Genomic DNA, 19699 nt, shown 5'->3' on the forward strand with positions numbered 1-19699 from the left:
ATAGACTTCTTTCTTGGAATAATTAGCTTGATATCTCCTTCATTATCCGGCTAGATTGTGTCCCAAATTTCACTCTGATAATCGTTAACCATGTTGCTTGTGTCCTCTTATCTAAAGGGTAAAGAGTAACCATAAAAAGTGAAATGCAAGTGTAAAGTGTAACGGTTGTAAAGAGTAACCACATGGAGTGAAGATCAATCTTTGAGGGATCTCGGAGGCTGAGGGACCATGAATTGGTTGAAGGTGCTGGGGATTTCTTTAGGGGCTGCGGTCATATTGGCGATTGGACTTCTGATCGGCCATTTTGGTATTTCGGGTGATGAGCCAGAATGGGTGAAGAATCTTGGTCAAGATCTTGATGAAGGTTTTATCCAACAATTCATGAAGGAGGTGGATAGTGAGAAGATCAAGGAAAACCTGAGGTGAGAACCAACACCATGACTTGGCATAGACAGAAATAGCTCTCCATTTTTTTTTCTCAGACCACCCTCTTATACTACATGCTCCATTTTTTGTATGAGCACCCTCTGAATTGTAATTTTTAGCCAAAAGTCACAATGTACCGTATATGTTTGGTCCTGTATGTTTGACATTGGGTGAAGTTAGGATTCCTCCATTTCTGAGAACATTGATGGACTTAGCTATATCTAAAACCAGCATCAGTCATGTCCTGTCCACAAGTTGTGTTTTGTATTTCAACTCCACTCCATTCACTAAAGTGGGGCACTGTTTTTTGCAGAAATCAGTGTCACACAGAGTTTTGCACAAACCTTGCCGACTGTCATGGTGGCATTGCACTCTGTTCAGATTGTAGATTGCCCAAGGTTTCTCTGGTGTCTGGTGTCTGCGTTGACCTGCTGTGTGCTGATTCTTAAGGGTACTTTAAAACGCTGCGACATCGCTACCGATATATCGTCGGGGTCATGTTGTTAGTGACGCACATCCGGCGCCGGTAGCGACATCGCAGCGTGTGACACAAATAAGCGACGATCACCGAGCACAAAAATGTGAAAAATCGTTGCTCGTTGACATGTCGTTCATTTCCTTAATATCGTTGTTGCCACAGGTACGATGTTGTTTGTCGTTCCTGCGGCAGCACACATCGCTATGTATGACACCGCAGGAACGACGAACATATCCTTACCTGAGTCCACCAGCAATGAGGAAAGAAGGAGGTGGGCGTGGTGTTACGTCCCGCTCATCTCCGCCCCTCCGCTTCTATTGGTTGACAGCTTAGTGACGCCGAAGTGACGTTGCTTTGACGCCGAACGCACCTGCCCCTTGAGGGAGGGATTGTTCGGCGGTCACAGCGACGTCGCTGACAAGGTATGTGCGTGTGACGCTGCCGTAGCGATAATGTTCGCTACGGCAGCGATCACCAAATATCGCACATACGACGGGGGCGGGTGCTATCGCTCGCGACATCGCTAGCTATCGCTAGCGATGTTGCAGCGTGTAAAGCACCCTTTAGACAGGCTAGCAAGAATTAAATCTCTGCTAGTCTGCTTGCTCCTTTAATCACATATCATGCGGAGACCTAATACATCTGCTCCTATTTATACTGTTGTAATCCTTCTACCCATGCCAGCTATAGTTTATTCTGTATTGGTCTGTGAGGTGTGGTGTCTCAGACTCTCACTGGTGAAAGTGTTTAGTGCTTTTTGCTTGGTGTGATTATTCACCTTACCCCTGCTGTTTTGTATTTCTTTCCTGCTCTTGATTTTCCTCCTGAATCTTAGGGTGCGTGCCCACGATTAGTGTTTGCAGCGTTTTGGATGTAGCGTGTTTTCGCTGCACTGTGTGTTGTACAATACAAGCATAGTGGATGGGATTTCTAGAAATACCTTGCCCACTGTGCTTGTTTTTCTTTGTCGCTCTATTGGGAGACCCAGACAATTGGGTGTATAGGCTATGCCTCCGGAGGCCGCACAAAGTATTACACTCAAAAGTGTTAAGCCCCTCCCCTTCTGCCTATACACCCCCCGTGCTCCCACGGGCTCCTCAGTTTTTTTGCTTTGTGCGAAGGAGGTCAGACACGCACGCACAGCTCCACAGATTGGTCAGCAGCAGCTGCTGACCATGTCGGATGGAAGAAAAGTGGGCCCATATAGGGCCCCCAGCATGCTCCCTTCTCACCCCACTCTTGTCGGTGGTGTTGTTAAGGTTGAGGTATCCATTGCGGGTACGGAGGCTGGAGCCCACATGCTGTTTTCCTTCCCCATCCCCCTCAGGGTTCTGGTGGAAGTGGGATCCTATCGGTCTTCAGGCACTGAGACCGTGCTTCATCCACAACTCCTGTGGAGCCTGCTGGATAGGAGCCGGGTATCGTTCAGGGACATGGCCCTGCTACTTGGAGGTACTCTGTGTCCCCGTGGGGACCGCGCACAGCAACACTCCAGCTTTGCTGGGTGTGGTAGTGCACCGGGGACCGCGGAGCTGACCGGGTTAATATGTGCCATTACACACTCAGCGTTGCTGAGTGTGTTTATGTATAGGGACTGCCGCATTGACCGCCGCTGCCTTGGAAATACTGCGGCGCGGCTGGGACTTGTAGTGCGCCGGGGACTTCCACGCCGGCCGCGCTTTTACGGCGGCCGCGTTTATTACTAGAGTCCCCGGCTTTTTGCGGCCTAGTTTCCTTTCCTCCCGCCCATAGCCCTGACAGGCAGGGGAAGGGCGGGACGCTGCATAGAACGAGCAGCACTGAGGGCTGGAGCATGCTTTGCATACTCCACTCCCCTCACTGTGCACAGTGCAGGCACCAGTTCCCGCTCTTTCTGGGTCACGCCCACGGCTCCCTCCTCTCCTCAGGACGCATTCCTGTCAGCTCCTCGGACGCTGCAGAGGGGGACAAAATCTGGGAGACCCAGGCAGGGACTCTGGTGGCCTCACAACCGCTTTAAGCGGGTGGTAAGCAGCACCTGTGGTGCTAGCCCCATTGTGCAGTAGTGTAACATTATATGTTTATTTTACACTGTATAGTGCACAGTTGATTTCTGGCTATATACCCTATTGTGTTGCTCAGGGAAGATAATAGCATGGCGCCCACGAAAGGCAGGGGTGCCAAAACACAGGCTTATTATGTTGCCTGCGCCGCATGTACGACCCCGCTACCGGCAGGTTCCACTGACCCTCATTGTCTGCACTGTTCGGCCCCTGTGGCACTTGCTCAGCCAGAGCCTCTGCTAGGGGAGGCCCAGGGGGAGCCACCTGCTAACACTGTTCAGGTGACAGGGACGGAGTTTGCAAAACTCTCTGAGACTATGGCTAAGATACTAGAAGCCTTGCAGTACAGGCCGGTATCTCAGCACAGGGACTCTGTTGAATCTTTGTTCCCTGGCCCACCTCAGCTGGACCAACAATGTCCTCCCGGGGTATCTCATGGATCCCAAGCTGAGGGTTCTGACACAGACCCCAGCCCCAGACCGACTAAGCGAGCTCGCTTAGATTTTCCCTCGACATCATCATATTGTTCAGGGTCTCAGCGAGGGGAATCGCGAGTTGATGAAGCGGAGGTAGCTGATCAGGATTCTGATCCTGAGGCCGCTCTCAATCTTGATACTCCGGACGGGGACGCCATAGTGAACGACCTTATTGCGTCCATCAATCGTATGTTGGATATTTCTCCCTCAGCTCCTCCGGCGGAGGAGTCGGCTTCCCAGCAGGAGAAATTCCGTTTCAGGTTTCCCAAGCGTACACCGAGTATGTTTCTGGACCACTCTGATTTCAGAGAGGCAGTCCAGAATCACCATGCTTGTCCAGATAAGCGTTTTTCTAAGCGCCTTAAGGATACACGTTATCCCTTTCCCCCTGATGTGGTCATGGGTTGGACTCAGTGTCCCAAGGTGGATCCTCCAATCTCCAGACTGGCAGCTAGATCCATACTTGCAGTGGAAGATGGGGCTTCACTCAAAGATGCCACTGACAGGCAGATGGAGCTCTGGTTGAAATCCATCTATGAAGCGATCGGCGCTTCTTTTGCCCCAGCATTCGCAGCCGTATGGGCGCTACAAGCTATCTCAGCAGGTCAAGCGCAAATTGACGCAGCCACACGCACGTCCGCGCCACAGGTGGCGTCCATAACCACTCAGACGTCGGCATTTGCGTCTTACGCTATTAATGCTATCCTAGACTCTGGGAGCCGTACGGCGGTTGCAGCCGCCAATTCGGTGGTACTCCGCAGGGCCTTGTGGCTACGGGAATGGAAGGCAGATTCTGTTTCCAAAAAGCGCTTAACCAGTTTGCCAATTTCGGGCGAACGATTGTTTGGCGAGCGTTTAGATGAAATCATCAAACAATCCAAGGGAAAGGATACATCCTTACCCCAGCCCAAACCGAACATACCCCAACAGAGGAAGGGGCAGTCGAGGTTTCGGTCCTTTCGGGGCGCGGGCAGGTCCCAATTCTCCTCGTCCAAAAGGCCTCAGAAAGATCAAAGGAACTCTGATGCATGGCGGTCTAAGTCACGTCCTAAACAGACCACCGGAGGTGCCGCTACCAAAGCGGCTTCCTCATGACTTTCGGCATCCTCACTCCGCATCCTCGGTCGGTGGCAGGCTCTCCCGCTTTTGCGACACCTGGCTGCCACGGGTAAAAGACCGTTGGGTGAGAGACATTCTGTCTCACGGTTACAAGATAGAGTTCACCTCTCGTCCCCCGACTCGATTCTTCAGGTCATCCCCGCCTCCCGAGCGAGCCGAGGCTCTTCTGCAGGCGCTGGGCATTCTGAAGGCAGAAGGAGTGGTGGTCCCTGTTCCTCTTCAGCAACAGGGCCACGGTTTTTACTCCAACTTGTTTGTGGTCCCAAAGAAGGACGGGTCTTTTCGACCTGTCCTGGACCTGAAACTTCTCAACAAACACGTAAAGACCAGGCGGTTCCGGATGGAATCCCTCCGCTCCGTCATCGCCTCAATGTCCCAGGGAGATTTCCTTGCATCGATCGATATCAAGGATGCTTATCTCCACGTACCGATTGCTCCAGAGCACCAGCGCTTCTTGCGCTTCGCCATAGGGAACGAACACCTGCAGTTCGTGGCACTGCCGTTCGGCCTGGCAACAGCCCCACGGGTTTTCACCAAGCTTATGGCTACTGTAGTAGCGGTCCTCCACTCTCAGGGTCACTCGGTGATCCCGTACTTGGACGATCTGTTGATCAAGGCACCCTCTCTAGAGGCATGCCAACACAGCCTCGACGCTACCCTGGAGACTCTCCAGAGTTTCGGGTGGATCATCAATTTTCCAAAGTCAAATCTGACACCGGCCCAATCGCTGACATACCTTGGCATGGAGTTTCATACCCTCTCAGCGATAGTGAAGCTTCCGCTGATCAAGCAGCGGTCACTACAGACAGGGGTACAATCTCTCCTTCAAGGTCGGTCACACACCTTGAGACGCCTCATGCACTTCCTGGGGAAGATGGTGGCAGCAATGGAGGCAGTTCCTTTCGCGCAGTTTCACCTGCGTCCTCTTCAATGGGACATCCTTCGCAAATGGGACAGGAAGCCGACGTCCCTCGACAGGAACGTCTCCCTCTCGCAGGCGACCAAAGCTTCCCTTCGGTGGTGGCTTCTTCCCACTTCATTATCGAAAGGGAAATCCTTCCTACCCCCATCCTGGGAGGTGGTCACGACGGACGCGAGTCTGTCAGGGTGGGGAGCGGTTTTTCTCCACCACAGGGCTCAGGGTACGTGGACCCAGCAAGAGTCCTCGCTTCAGATCAATGTTCTGGAAATACGGGCAGTGTATCTTGCCCTGAAAGCGTTCCAGCAGTGGCTGGAAGGCAAGCAGATCAGAATTCAGTCAGACAATTCCACAGCGGTGGCATACATCAACCACCAAGGCGGCACACGCAGTCGGCAAGCCTTCCAGGAAGTCCGGCGGATTCTACTGTGGGTGGAAGCCACGGCCTCCACCATCTCCGCAGTTCACATCCCAGGCGGGGAAAACTGGGAAGCAGATTATCTCAGTCGCCAGGGCATGGACGCAGGGGAATGGTCCCTTCACCCGGACGTGTTTCAGGAGATCTGTTGCCGCTGGGGGGTGCCGGACGTCGATCTCATGGCGTCCCGGCACAACAACAAGGTACCAGAGTTCATGGCACGGTCTCAAGATCCCAGAGCTCTGGCGGCAGACGCCTTAGTTCAGGATTGGTCGCAGTTTCAGCTCCCTTATGTGTTTCCTCCGCTGGCACTGTTGCCCAGAGTGTTACGCAAGATCAGGGCCGACTGCCGCCGCGTCATCCTCGTCGCTCCAGACTGGCCGAGGCGGTCGTGGTACCCGGATCTGTGGCATCTCACGGTCGGCCAACCGTGGGCACTACCAGACCGACCAGACTTGCTATCTCAAGGGCCGTTTTTCCATCTGAATTCTGCGGCCCTCAACCTGACTGTGTGGCCATTGAGTCCTGGATCCTAGCGTCTTCAGGGTTATCTCAAGAGGTCATTGCCACTATGAGACAGGCTAGGAAGCCAACGTCCGCCAAGATCTACCACAGGACGTGGAAAATTTTCCTGTCGTGGTGCTCTGCTCAGGGTATTTCTCCCTGGCCTTTTGCTTTGCCCACTTTTCTGTCCTTCCTTCAATCTGGACTGGAAAAGGGTTTGTCGCTCGGCTCCCTTAAGGGACAAGTCTCGGCGCTCTCTGTTTTTTTCCAGAAGCGCCTAGCCAGACTTCCACAGGTACGCACGTTCCTGCAGGGGGTTTGTCACATCGTCCCTCCTTACAAGCGGCCGTTAGAACCCTGGGATCTGAACAGGGTGCTGACGGTTCTTCAGAAACCACCATTCGAGCCAATGAGGGATATTTCTCTCACGCCTTTCGCAGAAAGTGGTTTTTCTAGTAGCAGTCACTTCACTTCGGAGAGTGTCTGAGCTAGCAGCGCTGTCATGCAAAGCCCCTTTCCTGGTGTTTCACCAGGACAAGGTGGTTCTGCGTCCGGTTCCGGAATTTCTCCCTAAGGTGGTATCCCCCTTTCATCTCAATCAGGATATCTCCTTACCTTCTTTTTGTCCTCATCCAGTTCACCAATGTGAAAAGGATTTGCACTTGTTAGATCTGGTGAGAGCACTCAGACTCTACATTTCTCGTACGGCGCCCCTGCGCCGCTCGGATGCACTCTTTGTCCTTGTCGCTGGCCAGCGTAAAGGGTCACAGGCTTCCAAATCAACCCTGGCTCGGTGGATCAAGGAGCCAATTATCGAAGCTTACCGTTCGGCTGGGCTTCCGGTTCCCTCAGGGCTGAAGGCCCATTCTACCAGAGCCGTGGGCGCGTCCTGGGCTTTGAGGCACCAGGCTACGGCTCAGCAGGTGTGTCAGGCGGCTACCTGGTCGAGCCTGCACACTTTCACGAAGCACTATCAGGTGCATACCTATGCTTCGGCGGATGCCAGCCTAGGTAGACGAGTCCTTCAGGCGGCGGTTGCCCACCTGTAGGAAGAGGCCGTTTTACGGCTCTCTTACGAGGTATTATTTTACCCACCCAGGGACTGCTTTTGGACGTCCCAATTGTCTGGGTCTCCCAATAGAGCGACAAAGAAGAAGGGAATTTTGTTTACTTACCGTAAATTCCTTTTCTTCTAGCTCTAATTGGGAGACCCAGCACCCGCCCCTGTTTTTTTGTGTACACATGTTGTTCATGTTGAATGGTTTCAGTTCTCCGATATTCCTTCGGATTGAAGTTACTTTAAACCAGTTTATAATTCTTTTTCCTCCTTCTTGCTTTTGCACCAAAACTGAGGAGCCCGTGGGAGCACGGGGGGTGTATAGGCAGAAGGGGAGGGGCTTAACACTTTTGAGTGTAATACTTTGTGCGGCCTCCGGAGGCATAGCCTATACACCCAATTGTCTGGGTCTCCCAATTAGAGCTAGAAGAAAAGGAATTTACGGTAAGTAAACAAAATTCCCTTCTTTCCGCAGCAATCACTTGACCTGCGGTGCGTGTTTCCAGACCGCAGCATGTCAATTGTTTGCTACGGAATCACGTGTCCTCCGTAGGGACAACAGAAGCGCACCAAACCCTCATCGTGGGTACAAGCAGCTGCGGTCTCCTGTGGAGGATAAGCATGGCCCCGCAGGTCAGGACCCGCTGCATACAGGACGCAGTCTTGATCGTGGGCACATACCCTTATTGTCTCATCCTGTGTGAACGTGTGCTGTGTGACAGAGTTTTGTTTTTCCCTTGTCCATCTTTTTCTGTGGTTTCAACACACTCCTGTATTGTCCCTCCTGGAGGGACATGGAATTAGATCAGGACTGGTGAAGAAGGAGGCTCAGACCTCTCCACCATTAGGAGCATCCCTGAGAATAGGGATAGCATATGACCCCCCCTAGCTTGAAGGACAGTTTAGGAGCCCCGGTTCCCAGCTATCGCAAATCATCGTGACAATCAGTCATGTTTTTCAACTCCTCTATTATATGAAGGTTCCATAAGGTGACTTTGGTTGTGAAATCAAGATTACAACAAAACCGTAGCAGAATAGGGTTTTTTTTTGCATTTTTTGACAGTTGTAATTTTTAGGTTATAAACTAATTTAACACTGTAATCTAAGTGCATGACATCTACATAAAATACAATTCACTCCGTTTTACACCCATCACTCACTGTAGCTAAAGATGGCTGGTTCCGGGTGACGGACCTGACAGATTTAATTTTGATCTGGTAGATAGGTGATCGATATTATACACCTGGACAAAACATAGAAGTGATGTAACAAAACTTTGTGTACATCCTTGGTGACCAAATAGGTAACTTTATCTGATCATATACAAATAATAAAGATGGTTAAAAAGTTTCCATTTTATTACATAATTGCTTGCATATATTGTTATGGCTTGGGGTTTTGCCTTTAATTATGACTGTGTTGTTTCTGAACATGCAATTTTATATTCTTGCACATAGGGGCAGTATTATAGTAGTTATATTCTTGTACATAGGGGGCAGTATTATAGTAGTTATATTCTTGTACATAGGGGCAGTATTATAGTAGTTATATTCTTGTACATAGGGGGCAGTATTATAGTAGTTATATTCTTGTACATAGGGGCAGTATTATAGTAGTTATATTCTAGTACATGGGGGGCAGTATTATAGTAGTTATATTCTTGTACATAGGGGCAGTATTATAGTAGTTATATTCTTGTACATAGGGGCAGTATTATAGTAGATATATTCTTGTAAATAGGGGCAGTATTATAGTAGTTATATTCTTGTACATAGGGGCAGTATTATAGTAGATATATTCTTGTACATAGGGGCAGTATTATAGTAGTTATATTCTTCTACATAGGGGCAGTATTATAGTAGTTATATTCTTGTATATAGGGGGCAGTATTATAGTAGTTATATTCTTGTACATAGGAGAAGTTATATTCTTGTATATAGGGGCAGTATTATAGTAGTTATATTCTTGTACATAGGAGCAATATTATAGTAGTTATATTCTTGTACATAGGAGCAGTATTATAGTAGTTATATTTTTGTACATAGGGGGCAGTATTAAAGTAGTTATATTCTTGTACATAGGGGGCAGTATTATAGTAGTATTATAGTAGTTACATTCTTGTATATAGGGGGCAGTATTATAGTAGTTATATTCTTGTACATAGGAGCAGTATTATAGTAGTTATATTTTTGTACATAGGGGGCAGTATTAAAGTAGTTATATTCTTGTACATAGGGGGCAGTATTATAGTAGTATTATAGTAGTTACATTCTTGTATATAGGGGGCAGTATTATAGTAGTTATATTCTTGTACAAAGAGAGCAGTATTATAGTAGTTATATTCTTGTACATATTATTATTATTATTATAGCGCCATCAATTCCATGGCGCTTTACATGTGGAAGGGGTATACATAATAGGGACACCTACAATAATCATAAACAATACAAGACACAGACAGGTACAGGATGATAGAGGTCCCTGCCTGCGAGGGCTCACAGTCTACAAGGGATGGGGAGGATACAGTAGGTGAGGGTAGAGCTGATTGTGCGGCGCTGTATCATACTGAGGGTTACGGCAGGTTGTAGGCTTGTCGGAAGAGGTGGGTCTTCAGGTTCCTTTTGAAGCTTGGCAAGGTAGGCGAGAGTCTGATATGTTGAGGCAGAGCATTCCAGAGTATGAGGGAGGCACGGGAGAAACCTTGGATGCGATGGTGGGAAGAGGAGATGAGAGGGGAGTAGAGAAGGAGATCTTGTGAGGATCGGAGGTTACGTGCAGGTAGGTACCGGGAGACTAGGTCACAGATGTAGGGAGGAGACAGGTTGTGGATGGCTTTGTATGTCATGGTTAGTGTTTTGAACTGGAGTCGTTGGGCAATGGGAAACCAGTGAAGAGATTGGCAGAGAGGAGAGGTCGGGGAGTAGCGGGGAACCAGGTGGATTAGCCGGGCAGCATAGTTTAGAATAGATTGTAGGGGTGTGAGACTGTTAGAAGGGAGGCTACAGAGCAGGAGGTTGCAATAATCCAGGCGGGAGATAATAAGAGCATGTATTAGGGTTTTTGCAGCTTCTTGGGAAAGGAATGTACGGATCCGTGAAATATTTTTGAGTTGCAGGCGGCAAGAGGTGGAAAGGGCTTGGATGTGTGGCTTGAAAGAGAAATCAGAGTCTAGGATTACTCCCAGGCAGCGAGCGTGTGGCACTGGGGAAAGTGAGCAGCCATTGACATTGATGGATATGTCAGGTGGGGGAGTTGAGTGATGAGGAGGAAAGACAATGAATTCTGTTTTGTCCATGTTCAGTTTTAGGAATCGCGCAGAGAAGAAGGATGAAATAGCAGACAGACATTGTGGAACTCTGGTTAGTAGAGAGGTGATGTCAGGTCCAGAGAGGTAGATCTGCGTATCATCAGCGTAGAGATGATACTGAAAGCCGTGGGACTCTATGAGCTGTCCCAGGCTGAAGGTGTAAATGGGGAACAGCAGGGGTTTGGGATATGCTACTGGATGGTCCCAGCAGATAAGTCATCCCTGCTGGGATTCTCTAATTTTATATTTATCTGAGATGTACATGATCATTATCTGAGATTTATATCATCTGTGTAACTATGCTGGAACATATTTATGTATGGCTGAGTAATGACCTGTGACTAACTGCACTATTTATTCTCCTTGGTGGTGGGTCTCCCGTTTGCAACTGACGAGCTGCAGGGAGAAAATAGGGAGAGACGACGAGGAGCGGGGTGTACCCAATAATTTATGGTGCACCTCCGCTGGTAGGTGAAAGGGAGGGATAGAAAGTTCGTCTCTAATCCCCCTAGCATCTAATGAAAAACTATCTGACTAAGAAGTACAACTACTAAAGTTGCCCCTACCTTGAGAATAGCAAACAACTAACACTATCCTCACTAATCGTGTCTATCACCTCTTTACACCCACCATATGTGACCAGTCTATATAATGACTATGTAAAAATAATTTGGTTTTTATGATATAGATTTTAATACTGAATACTAATAAAGACAATTTTTAGGAGTTTTTCTTTTGGTTTTCTGCACTATTACTCCTACTTTACATTATTTTGGTTTACAACAGCAGGGGTCCAAGAACTGAACCTGGGGGGACACCGATAGATAGGGGCGAGATGAGGAAGTGGTGTGAGAGTGGGAGACATTGAAAGTTTGGTTGGTTAGGTATGAGGAGATCCAAGATAGCGCCAAGTCTGTGATGCCCAGAGATGAGAGAATCTGTAGTAGGAGGGAGTGGTCTACTGTGTCAAAGGCAGAGGACAGGTCCAGGAGGAGAAGGATAGAGTAGTGTCGCTTGGCTTTTGCGGTGAGTAGGTCGTTAGTGATTTTGGTCAGGGCAGTTTCAGTGGAATGAAGGGGTCGGAAGCCAGATTGTAACCGGTCAAAGAGGGAGCAGGAGGAGATGAATGAGGACAGTTCGAGATGGACATGCTGTTCCAGTAGTTTTGAGGCATAGGGGAGAAGTGATATGGGGCGATAGCTTGACACAGAGGAAGGGACAAGGGAGGGCTTTTTGAGGATGGGTGTGATTGAGGCATGTATAAAGCATGAAGGGAATACACCAGTTGTTAGTGATAGGTTGAAGAGATGGGTTAGGGTCGGGAGGAGGACCTGTGGTGAGATTGGAGATGAGGGGGGATGGGAGTGGATCAAGCAGGCAGGTGGTTAGATGTGATCTTAAGAGTAGAGTGGAAAGATGATCTTCTGTCATGGTGGAGAAGCTGTACTTTGAGGAAGAGAGCTGAGTAGCTATGATGAGGGGCTGTGGTGATTGTGGGCCAAAGCTTGCTCTGATGTTGTCAATCTTCTGCTTGAAGAAAGAGGCAAAGTCTTCAGGTGAGATGAAAGGAGACAGAGGTGGTGCCGGGGGACGGAGGAGAGAGTTGAAAGTGTCGAATAGCTGTTTAGGGTTGTGAGAGAGAGAGGATATGAGGGATGAGAGGTAGGTTTGTTTTGCAGCAGTGAGTGTGGACTTGAAAGTGGTGAGAGCTTGTTTGTATGTGATGAAGTGCTCTGTGGAATGAGACCTCTTCCATCTGCGCTCAGCGATTCTGGAAGCCCGTCTCAATTCTTTAGTCTGACTCGTGTGCCAGGGTTGCCTGTTGATTGAGCGGGTTTTGGTGTATGTGAGGGGGCAGCTGATTCGAGAGCTGCAGAGATGGTGGTGTTGTATAAAGTGGCAGCAGCATCTGCATCGTGTGAAGAAGCAATGTGTGCAACAGGGAAAAGAGACTGAGAAAGTGAGTGTAAAGCGGGCTTTACACGCTACGACATCGCTAATGCGGAGTCGTTGGGGTCACGGAATTCGTGACGCACATCCGGCCGCATTAGCGATGCCGTTGCGTGTGACATCGATTAGCGATTTTGCATCGTTGCAAAACAGTGAAAAATCGCTAATCGGCGACACGGGGGTCCATTCCCAATTATCGTTACTTCAGCAGTAACGAGGTTGTTCCTCGTTCCTGCGGCATCAAACATCGCTGCGTGTGACGCCGCAGGAGCGAGGAACGTCTCCCTACCTGCCTCCCGGCCGCTATGCGGAAGGAAGGAGGTGGGCGGGATGTTACGTCCCGCTCATCTCCGCCCCTCCGCTGCGATTGGGCGGCGGTTCAGTGACGTCGCTGTGACGCCGCACGGACCGCCCCCTTAGAAAGGAGGCGGTTCGCCGGTCACAGCGACGTCGCCGGACAGGTAAGTATGTGTGACGGCTCTGGGCGATGTTGTGCGCCACGGGCAGCGATATGCCCGTGTCGCGCAACAGATGGGGGCGGGTACGCACACTAGCGATATCGGGACCGATATCGCAGTGTGTAAAGTAGCCTTTAGGCTATGTTCACACTAGAAAAATGATTTTTCTTAAGAAATTTCTTAAGAAATTTCTTAAGAGTGAAGGATTAGTGCACCTGCGTTAAAAAACGCACCAAAAACGCACCTGCGTTTTTGCCGCGTTTTCGGTGCGTTTTTGGTGCGTTTTCGGTGCGTTTTTGGTGCGTTTTTACCGCTGGTTGCTCCCTGCATTATTGTGCCAATTATCTATGGCAAAAAACGCAGTTAGCTGCAGAAAAGAAGTGACATGCTCATTCTTTTTCTTAAGAAAATCTACTGAAAGAATTTTCTTAAGAAAAAAACGCAGTGTGTGCACAGCTAATTTTTTTTGCCATAGGTTTTGCTGGGGAATGTCTGCAGAAAGGTTACAAGAATTTCTCAAGAAATTTCTGCAGCAAAAACGGACCCAAAACGCAGGTAAAAAACGCAGTGTGTGAACCTAGCCTTAGGGGACAGTATTATTGTAGTTATATTCTTGTACATAGGGGGCAGTATTATAGTAGTTATATTCTTGTACATAGGAGCAGTATTATAGTAGTTATATTCTTGTACATAGGGGCAGTATTATAGTAGTTATATTCTTGTACATAGGAGCAGTATTATAGTAGTTATATTCTTGTACATAGAACCAGTATTATAGTAGTTATATTCTTGTACATAGGGGGCAGTATTATAGTAGTTATATTCTTGTACATAGGAGCAGTATTATAGTAGTTATATTCTTGTACATAGGAGCAGTATTATAGTAGTTATATTCTTGTACATAGGAGCAGTATTATAGTAGTTATATTCTTGTACATAGGAGCAGTATTATAGTAGTTATATTCTTGTACATAGAACCAGTATTATAGTAGTTATATTCTTGTACATAGGAGCAGTATTATAGCAGTTATATTCTTGTACATAGGAGCAGTATTATAGTAGTTATATTCTTGTACATAGGGGCAGTATTATAGTAGTTATATTGTTGCACATAGGGGCAGTATTATAGTAGTTATATTCTTGTACATAGGGGCAGTATTATAGTAGTTATATTTTTGTACATAGGGGCAGTATTATAGTATTTATTTTCTTGTACATAGGAGCAGTATTATAGTAGTTATATTCTTGTACATAGGGGCAGTATTATAGTAGTTATATTCTTGTACATAGAGGCAGTATTATAGTAGTTATAGTCTTGTACATAGGGGCAGTATTATTGTTGTTATATTCTTGTACATAGGGGCAGTATTATAGTAGTTATATTCTTGTACATAGGAGCAGTATTATAGCAGTTATATTCTTGTACATAGAACCAGTATTATAGTAGTTATATTCTTGTACATAGTGGCAGTATTATAGTAGTTATATTCTTGTACATAGAGGCAGTATTATCTATATATATAATTGCCTTATTCTGTCTGTCTGTCTGTCTGTCTATCTGTCTGTCTGTCTGTCATGCTCCGAAATTGTGTCCTTACGGTGACACAAAGCTGATTGGCCGCTGGGCTCGCCATGGCCCCGCCCCCCCACACGGATTGGCCTCTCGCCCCGGCTCTCTGCAGGCCCCGCCCCCTCACGCAATGCACGCTCGCTGTGGCCCAACTGACACGGAGCCCCGATTCCCAGGTGAGTACACACACATCAGATCACACTCACTCTCACACTCACTCTCACACATCACATCCACACACTCACAACATGCTGGGATATCGCTTGCTTCTACACCGGCTCCGTCAGGATCCCGGCAGCGCCAGACATAACCTTGCGATGCTGGGATCTTAACGGAGGCCGTGAAAGCTGGTAACCATTATACACATCGGGTAACTAAGGTCCCTTAGTTACCCGATGTGTATCATAGTTACCAGTGTACACCGGCTCACACTCACACACACATCACATCGCATCCACACATCAAGGTCCTGCAGCTGCAGAACATACATAACATAACAGCACACACACACATACACACACAAATCAGATCACACTCACTCACATACACACATCACATCGCATCCACATACTCACAACATCCTGGGATATCGCTTGCTTCTCGGCGGCGATATTGTGCTGTGAGCTTCCAGGACCTGACGGAGGATCACATGGCCAGAAGCATGTGATATCCCCGGATGTTGTGAGTATCAGCGCGTAAGTGCGATATCGTCAGTGTCTGTGTGTGTGAGTGTATGCGATCGGGTGTGTGTGAGTGTATGCGATCGGTTGTGTGTGTGAGTGTATGCGATCGGGTGTGTGTGTGAGTGTATGCGATCGGGTGTGTGTGTGAGTGTATGCGATCGGGTGTGTGTGTGAGTGTATGCGATCGGGTGTGTGTGTGAGTGTATGCGATCGGGTGTGTGTGTGAGTGTATGCGATCGGGTGTGTGTGTGAGTGTATGCGATCGGGTGTGTGTGTGAGTGTATGCGATCGGGTGTGTGTGTGAGTGTATGCGATCGGGTGTGTGTGTGAGTGTATGCGATCGGGTGTGTGTGAGTGGATGCGATCGGGTGTGTGTGTGAGTGGATGCGATCGGGTGTGTGTGTGAGTGGATGCGATCGGGTGTGTGTGTGAGTGTATGCGATCGGGTGTGTGTGTGAGTGTATGCGATCGGGTGTGTGTGTGAGTGGATGCGATCGGTTGTGTGTGTGAGTGGATGCGATCGGTTGTGTGTGTGAGTGGATGCGATCGGTTGTGTGTGTGAGTGGATGCGATCGGTTGTGTGGGTGAGTGGATGCGATCGGTTGTGTGGGTGAGTGTCGGCAGAGGAGCACGGCGTGCTGGAGGAGGCTGGGAGCAGAGAGGCTGATCTTGGGGAAGGCTGGGAGGGGGGGGCTGATGCTGAGGGAGGCTGGAAGGAGAGAGGCTGAGCAAACGTGCTCCATCCGCCATACTGCGCACTCCCCATCGTGCTGCATCCCCCATGCTGCGCACTCCCAAACGTGGTCCATCCGCCATGCTGCGCACTCCCAAACGTGGTCCATCCGCCATGCTGCGCACTCCCAAACGTGGTCCATCCGCCATGCTGCGCACTCCCAAACGTGCTCCATCCGCCATGCTGCGCACTCCCAAACGTGCTCCATCCGCCATACTGCGCACTCCCCATCGTGCACCATCCGGCATGCTGCGCACTCCTAAGCGGATGGAGCATGATGGGGGGTGCGCAGCATGGCGGATGGAGCACGTTTGGGAGTGCGCAGCATGGCGGATGGAGCACGTTTGGGAGTGCGCAGCATGACGGATGGAGCACGTTTGGGAGTGCGCAGCATGACGGATGGAGCATGTTTGGGAGTGCGCAGCATGCCGGATGGTGCACGATGGGGAGTGCGCAGTATGGCGGATGGAGCACGTTTGGGAGTGCGCAGTATGGCGGTTGGAGCACGTTTCGGAGTGCGCAGCATGGCGGATGGAGCACGTTTGGGAGTGCGCAGCATGGCGGATGGACCACGTTTGGGAGCGCGCAGCATGGCGGATGGAGCACGTTTGGGAGTGCGCAGCATGGCGGATGGAGCACGTTTGGAAGTGCGCAGCATGGCGGATGGAGCACGTTTGGGAGTGCGCAGCATGGCGGATGGAGCACGTTTGGGAGTGCGCAGCATGCCGGATGGTGCACGATGGGGAGTGCGCAGTATGGCGGATGGAGCACGTTTGGGAGTGCGCAGCATGGCGGATGGAGCACGTTTGGGAGTGCGCAGCATGGCGGATGGACCACGTTTGGGAGTGCGCAGCATGGCGGATGGAGCACGTTTGGGAGTGCGCAGCATGGCGGATGGAGCACGTTTGGGAGTGCGCAGCATGGCGGGTGGAGCACGTTTGGGAGTGCGCAGCATGGCGGATGGAGCATGATAGGGGGTGCGCAGCATGGCGGATGGAGCACGTTTGGGAGTGCGCAGCATGGCGGATGGAGCACGTTTGGGAGTGTGCAGCATGGCGGATAGAGCACGATGGGGAGTGCACAGTATGGCGGATGGAGCACGTTTGGGAGTGCGCAGTATGGCGGATGGAGCACGTTTCGGAGTGCGCAGCATGGCGGATGGAGCACGTTTGGGAGTGCGCAGCATGGCGGATGGACCACATTTGGGAGCGCGCAGCATGGCGGATGGACCACGTTTGGGAGTGCGCAGCATGGCGGATGGAGCACGTTTGGGAGTGCGCAGCATAGGGGATGCAGCACGATGGGGGGTGCGCAGCATGGGGGATGGAGCACGATGAGAGGTGCACACCTCCCCCCAACACACACACACACGCGCACTGCACAACACACACACACTAGGAATCACAAACAACGCCCTACACAGACACCCACACACACAGACAACGCTGCACACACAAATATACGCACATACTGCACAACACACACATTGCTCAAAACATACCTCCCCCCAAAACACACCACACCCACACAAACCGCACAACACACACACACACACAACGCTACAGATACACAGCGCTCCACAAACAACGCAACACACGCAACACACATACAACACCGCTCTCACCCCCCGCGACACTCAGAACATGTACAGCGCCCTACACAAACACTTGGTAACTACACACAACAACATCTATATATATAACAAAAATCATACATGAACTACACAATACGTAAATTCTAGAATACCCGATGCGTAGAATCGGGCCACCTTCTAGTAGTAGTTATAGTCTTCTACATAGGGGCAGTATTATTGTTGTTATATTCTTGTACATAGGGGCAGTATTATAGTAGTTATATTCTTGTACATAGTGGCAGTATTATAGTAGTTATATTATTATTTTACATTGAAGGCAGTATTGTAATTGTTGATTGATCCTACTTCTGCACCCAAAATAAGTGTCTGCAAAGGGAGTCACCTCGCTGCTCTCTTCCCTTTAAAATAATATGGCTGACTGTCTTATTATATGTTCTGCATACAGTTATAGTGAAACAGTCTTTTTGAAATGTAAATATGCCACAATGTAGTTGTGTAATCAAGAGAGAGATGGGTTATATGCTGCGCTATTACCAGAAGACAGATACTGATTATACACATTTTTTTATTTATCACACAGGTCAGGTCAACGCGTTTCAGGGACCGACTATCCCTATAGCAAAGGGTGTCCTCCCCATTGTATAGCAGACAGTTTGATGGTCCTTGATGTCCTGATGAATGGGATAGTCGGTCCCTGAAACGCGATGACCTGACCTGTGTAATAAATAAAAAATATTGTATAATCAGTATCTGTCTTCTGGCGATGGCGCGGCTTATGACCCATTCCTCTTTTGATTACACGTGGCTTCATCGGAACTGCTGCTGTCGCCATTTTCTTCATAAGCTACACTAGGAGTTGTGCCTGTCACCAATCGTTTTGTCTGGTAAGACCCTATTGCACTCTCTCCCTCCACAGTTACAATGTAGTTGTGTGATATGGATAAATCTGATGGGCAATGTTTTAAACACACATCACTGTCACATATACATGTGACGCCCCTGAACTAGTCAGGATGTCACAGGGTACTGCACGTCTTTCTTGTAAGGTACTTTTGGTATTGCTCCATCAGCATGCAAATCCTAGTTACACCTCACACCACACCCCACCCGGTCAGGCACATCAGTGGGTGGTCTAGCTGGAACAGGGCCACCCGCTTAGAGTTCAGACAGACTGGTGGGAGGGGCAGAATTAGTTGAGTGGTAGCCCTCGGGAGAGTGAGGAGCTAGGGGGCGTTGGAACTCCCTGGAAGACGTTAGCTAGGTCGCAGACGGTGGTCTGAGACCAAAGGAGTCGGAGACCCGGTCGCAGGGCATTGGAGAAAGGTGCCAGGCTTAGTTTAGGGTAACGGTCGGCACCGGAGTACCTAGTAAGCTAACCGGTACCAAGCACGGCGGGGTACTGGACCCTAGATCAGAAAGTAGCTTCACACAACCTGATAATTAACCTGTAGAGGATTGTCTCTTTATAAACTTTCCTCAAGAGCTCAGAGATCGAAGGCATCAACACAACGAGGAGGATATGGCTTTCCAGCTCATGCGGCCCACTGAAATCCCAAGTGTCAGCCATCAAGAGCACAGCTTCCCTACTTAACAGTGGGGAACGGGACCCCGACAACTTGAAGCATAGGGGTCACTCAGAACATCTAAAATACAGTGCATGGAGGCAAGGTACAGATCACCAGCGATACCGAAGGGAGCGGACTCCCGGACGAGCTCCCCTGAAGTGGCAGCGGCACCCAGAGTGGTTTACCTTTGTGTCAGAGTCTGCTTTGCGGTCGCATCACTACCAAAACTGCTTGAGTGAGTACGCTGCTCCCCCCTGCTCCCAACCTGCACCACGCTCCCCTACACCTCCATCATCCAGAGTCCCGGGGCCTCCCCTACCCATGGAGGGAACATCATCTGGCTGCCCCACTCCATCTCCCCCGGGTACTCCCATCGGCAGCGCCGGCGGTACTCACCTTA

The 19699-nt window shown here is 49.5% G+C and overlaps 1 protein-coding gene across 1 annotated transcript in view; it reads left to right on the top strand.

The window, feature by feature from the left end:
• The first annotated feature begins 183 nt into the window (after nucleotides 1-183).
• The window catches only part of LOC142295729 (aminopeptidase NAALADL1-like), a 68520-nt gene continuing 49004 nt past the window's right edge, over nucleotides 184-19699 (top strand). Inside the window, exon 1 of the mRNA XM_075338821.1 lies at nucleotides 184-422. Coding sequence (XP_075194936.1) covers nucleotides 229-422 — 194 coding nt within the window. The 5' untranslated portion in view covers nucleotides 184-228. The remainder of the gene's footprint in view (nucleotides 423-19699) is intronic.

This window comes from Anomaloglossus baeobatrachus, chromosome 3 (genome assembly GCF_048569485.1).
Source record: "Anomaloglossus baeobatrachus isolate aAnoBae1 chromosome 3, aAnoBae1.hap1, whole genome shotgun sequence".
NCBI classification, from domain to species: domain Eukaryota; kingdom Metazoa; phylum Chordata; class Amphibia; order Anura; family Aromobatidae; genus Anomaloglossus; species Anomaloglossus baeobatrachus.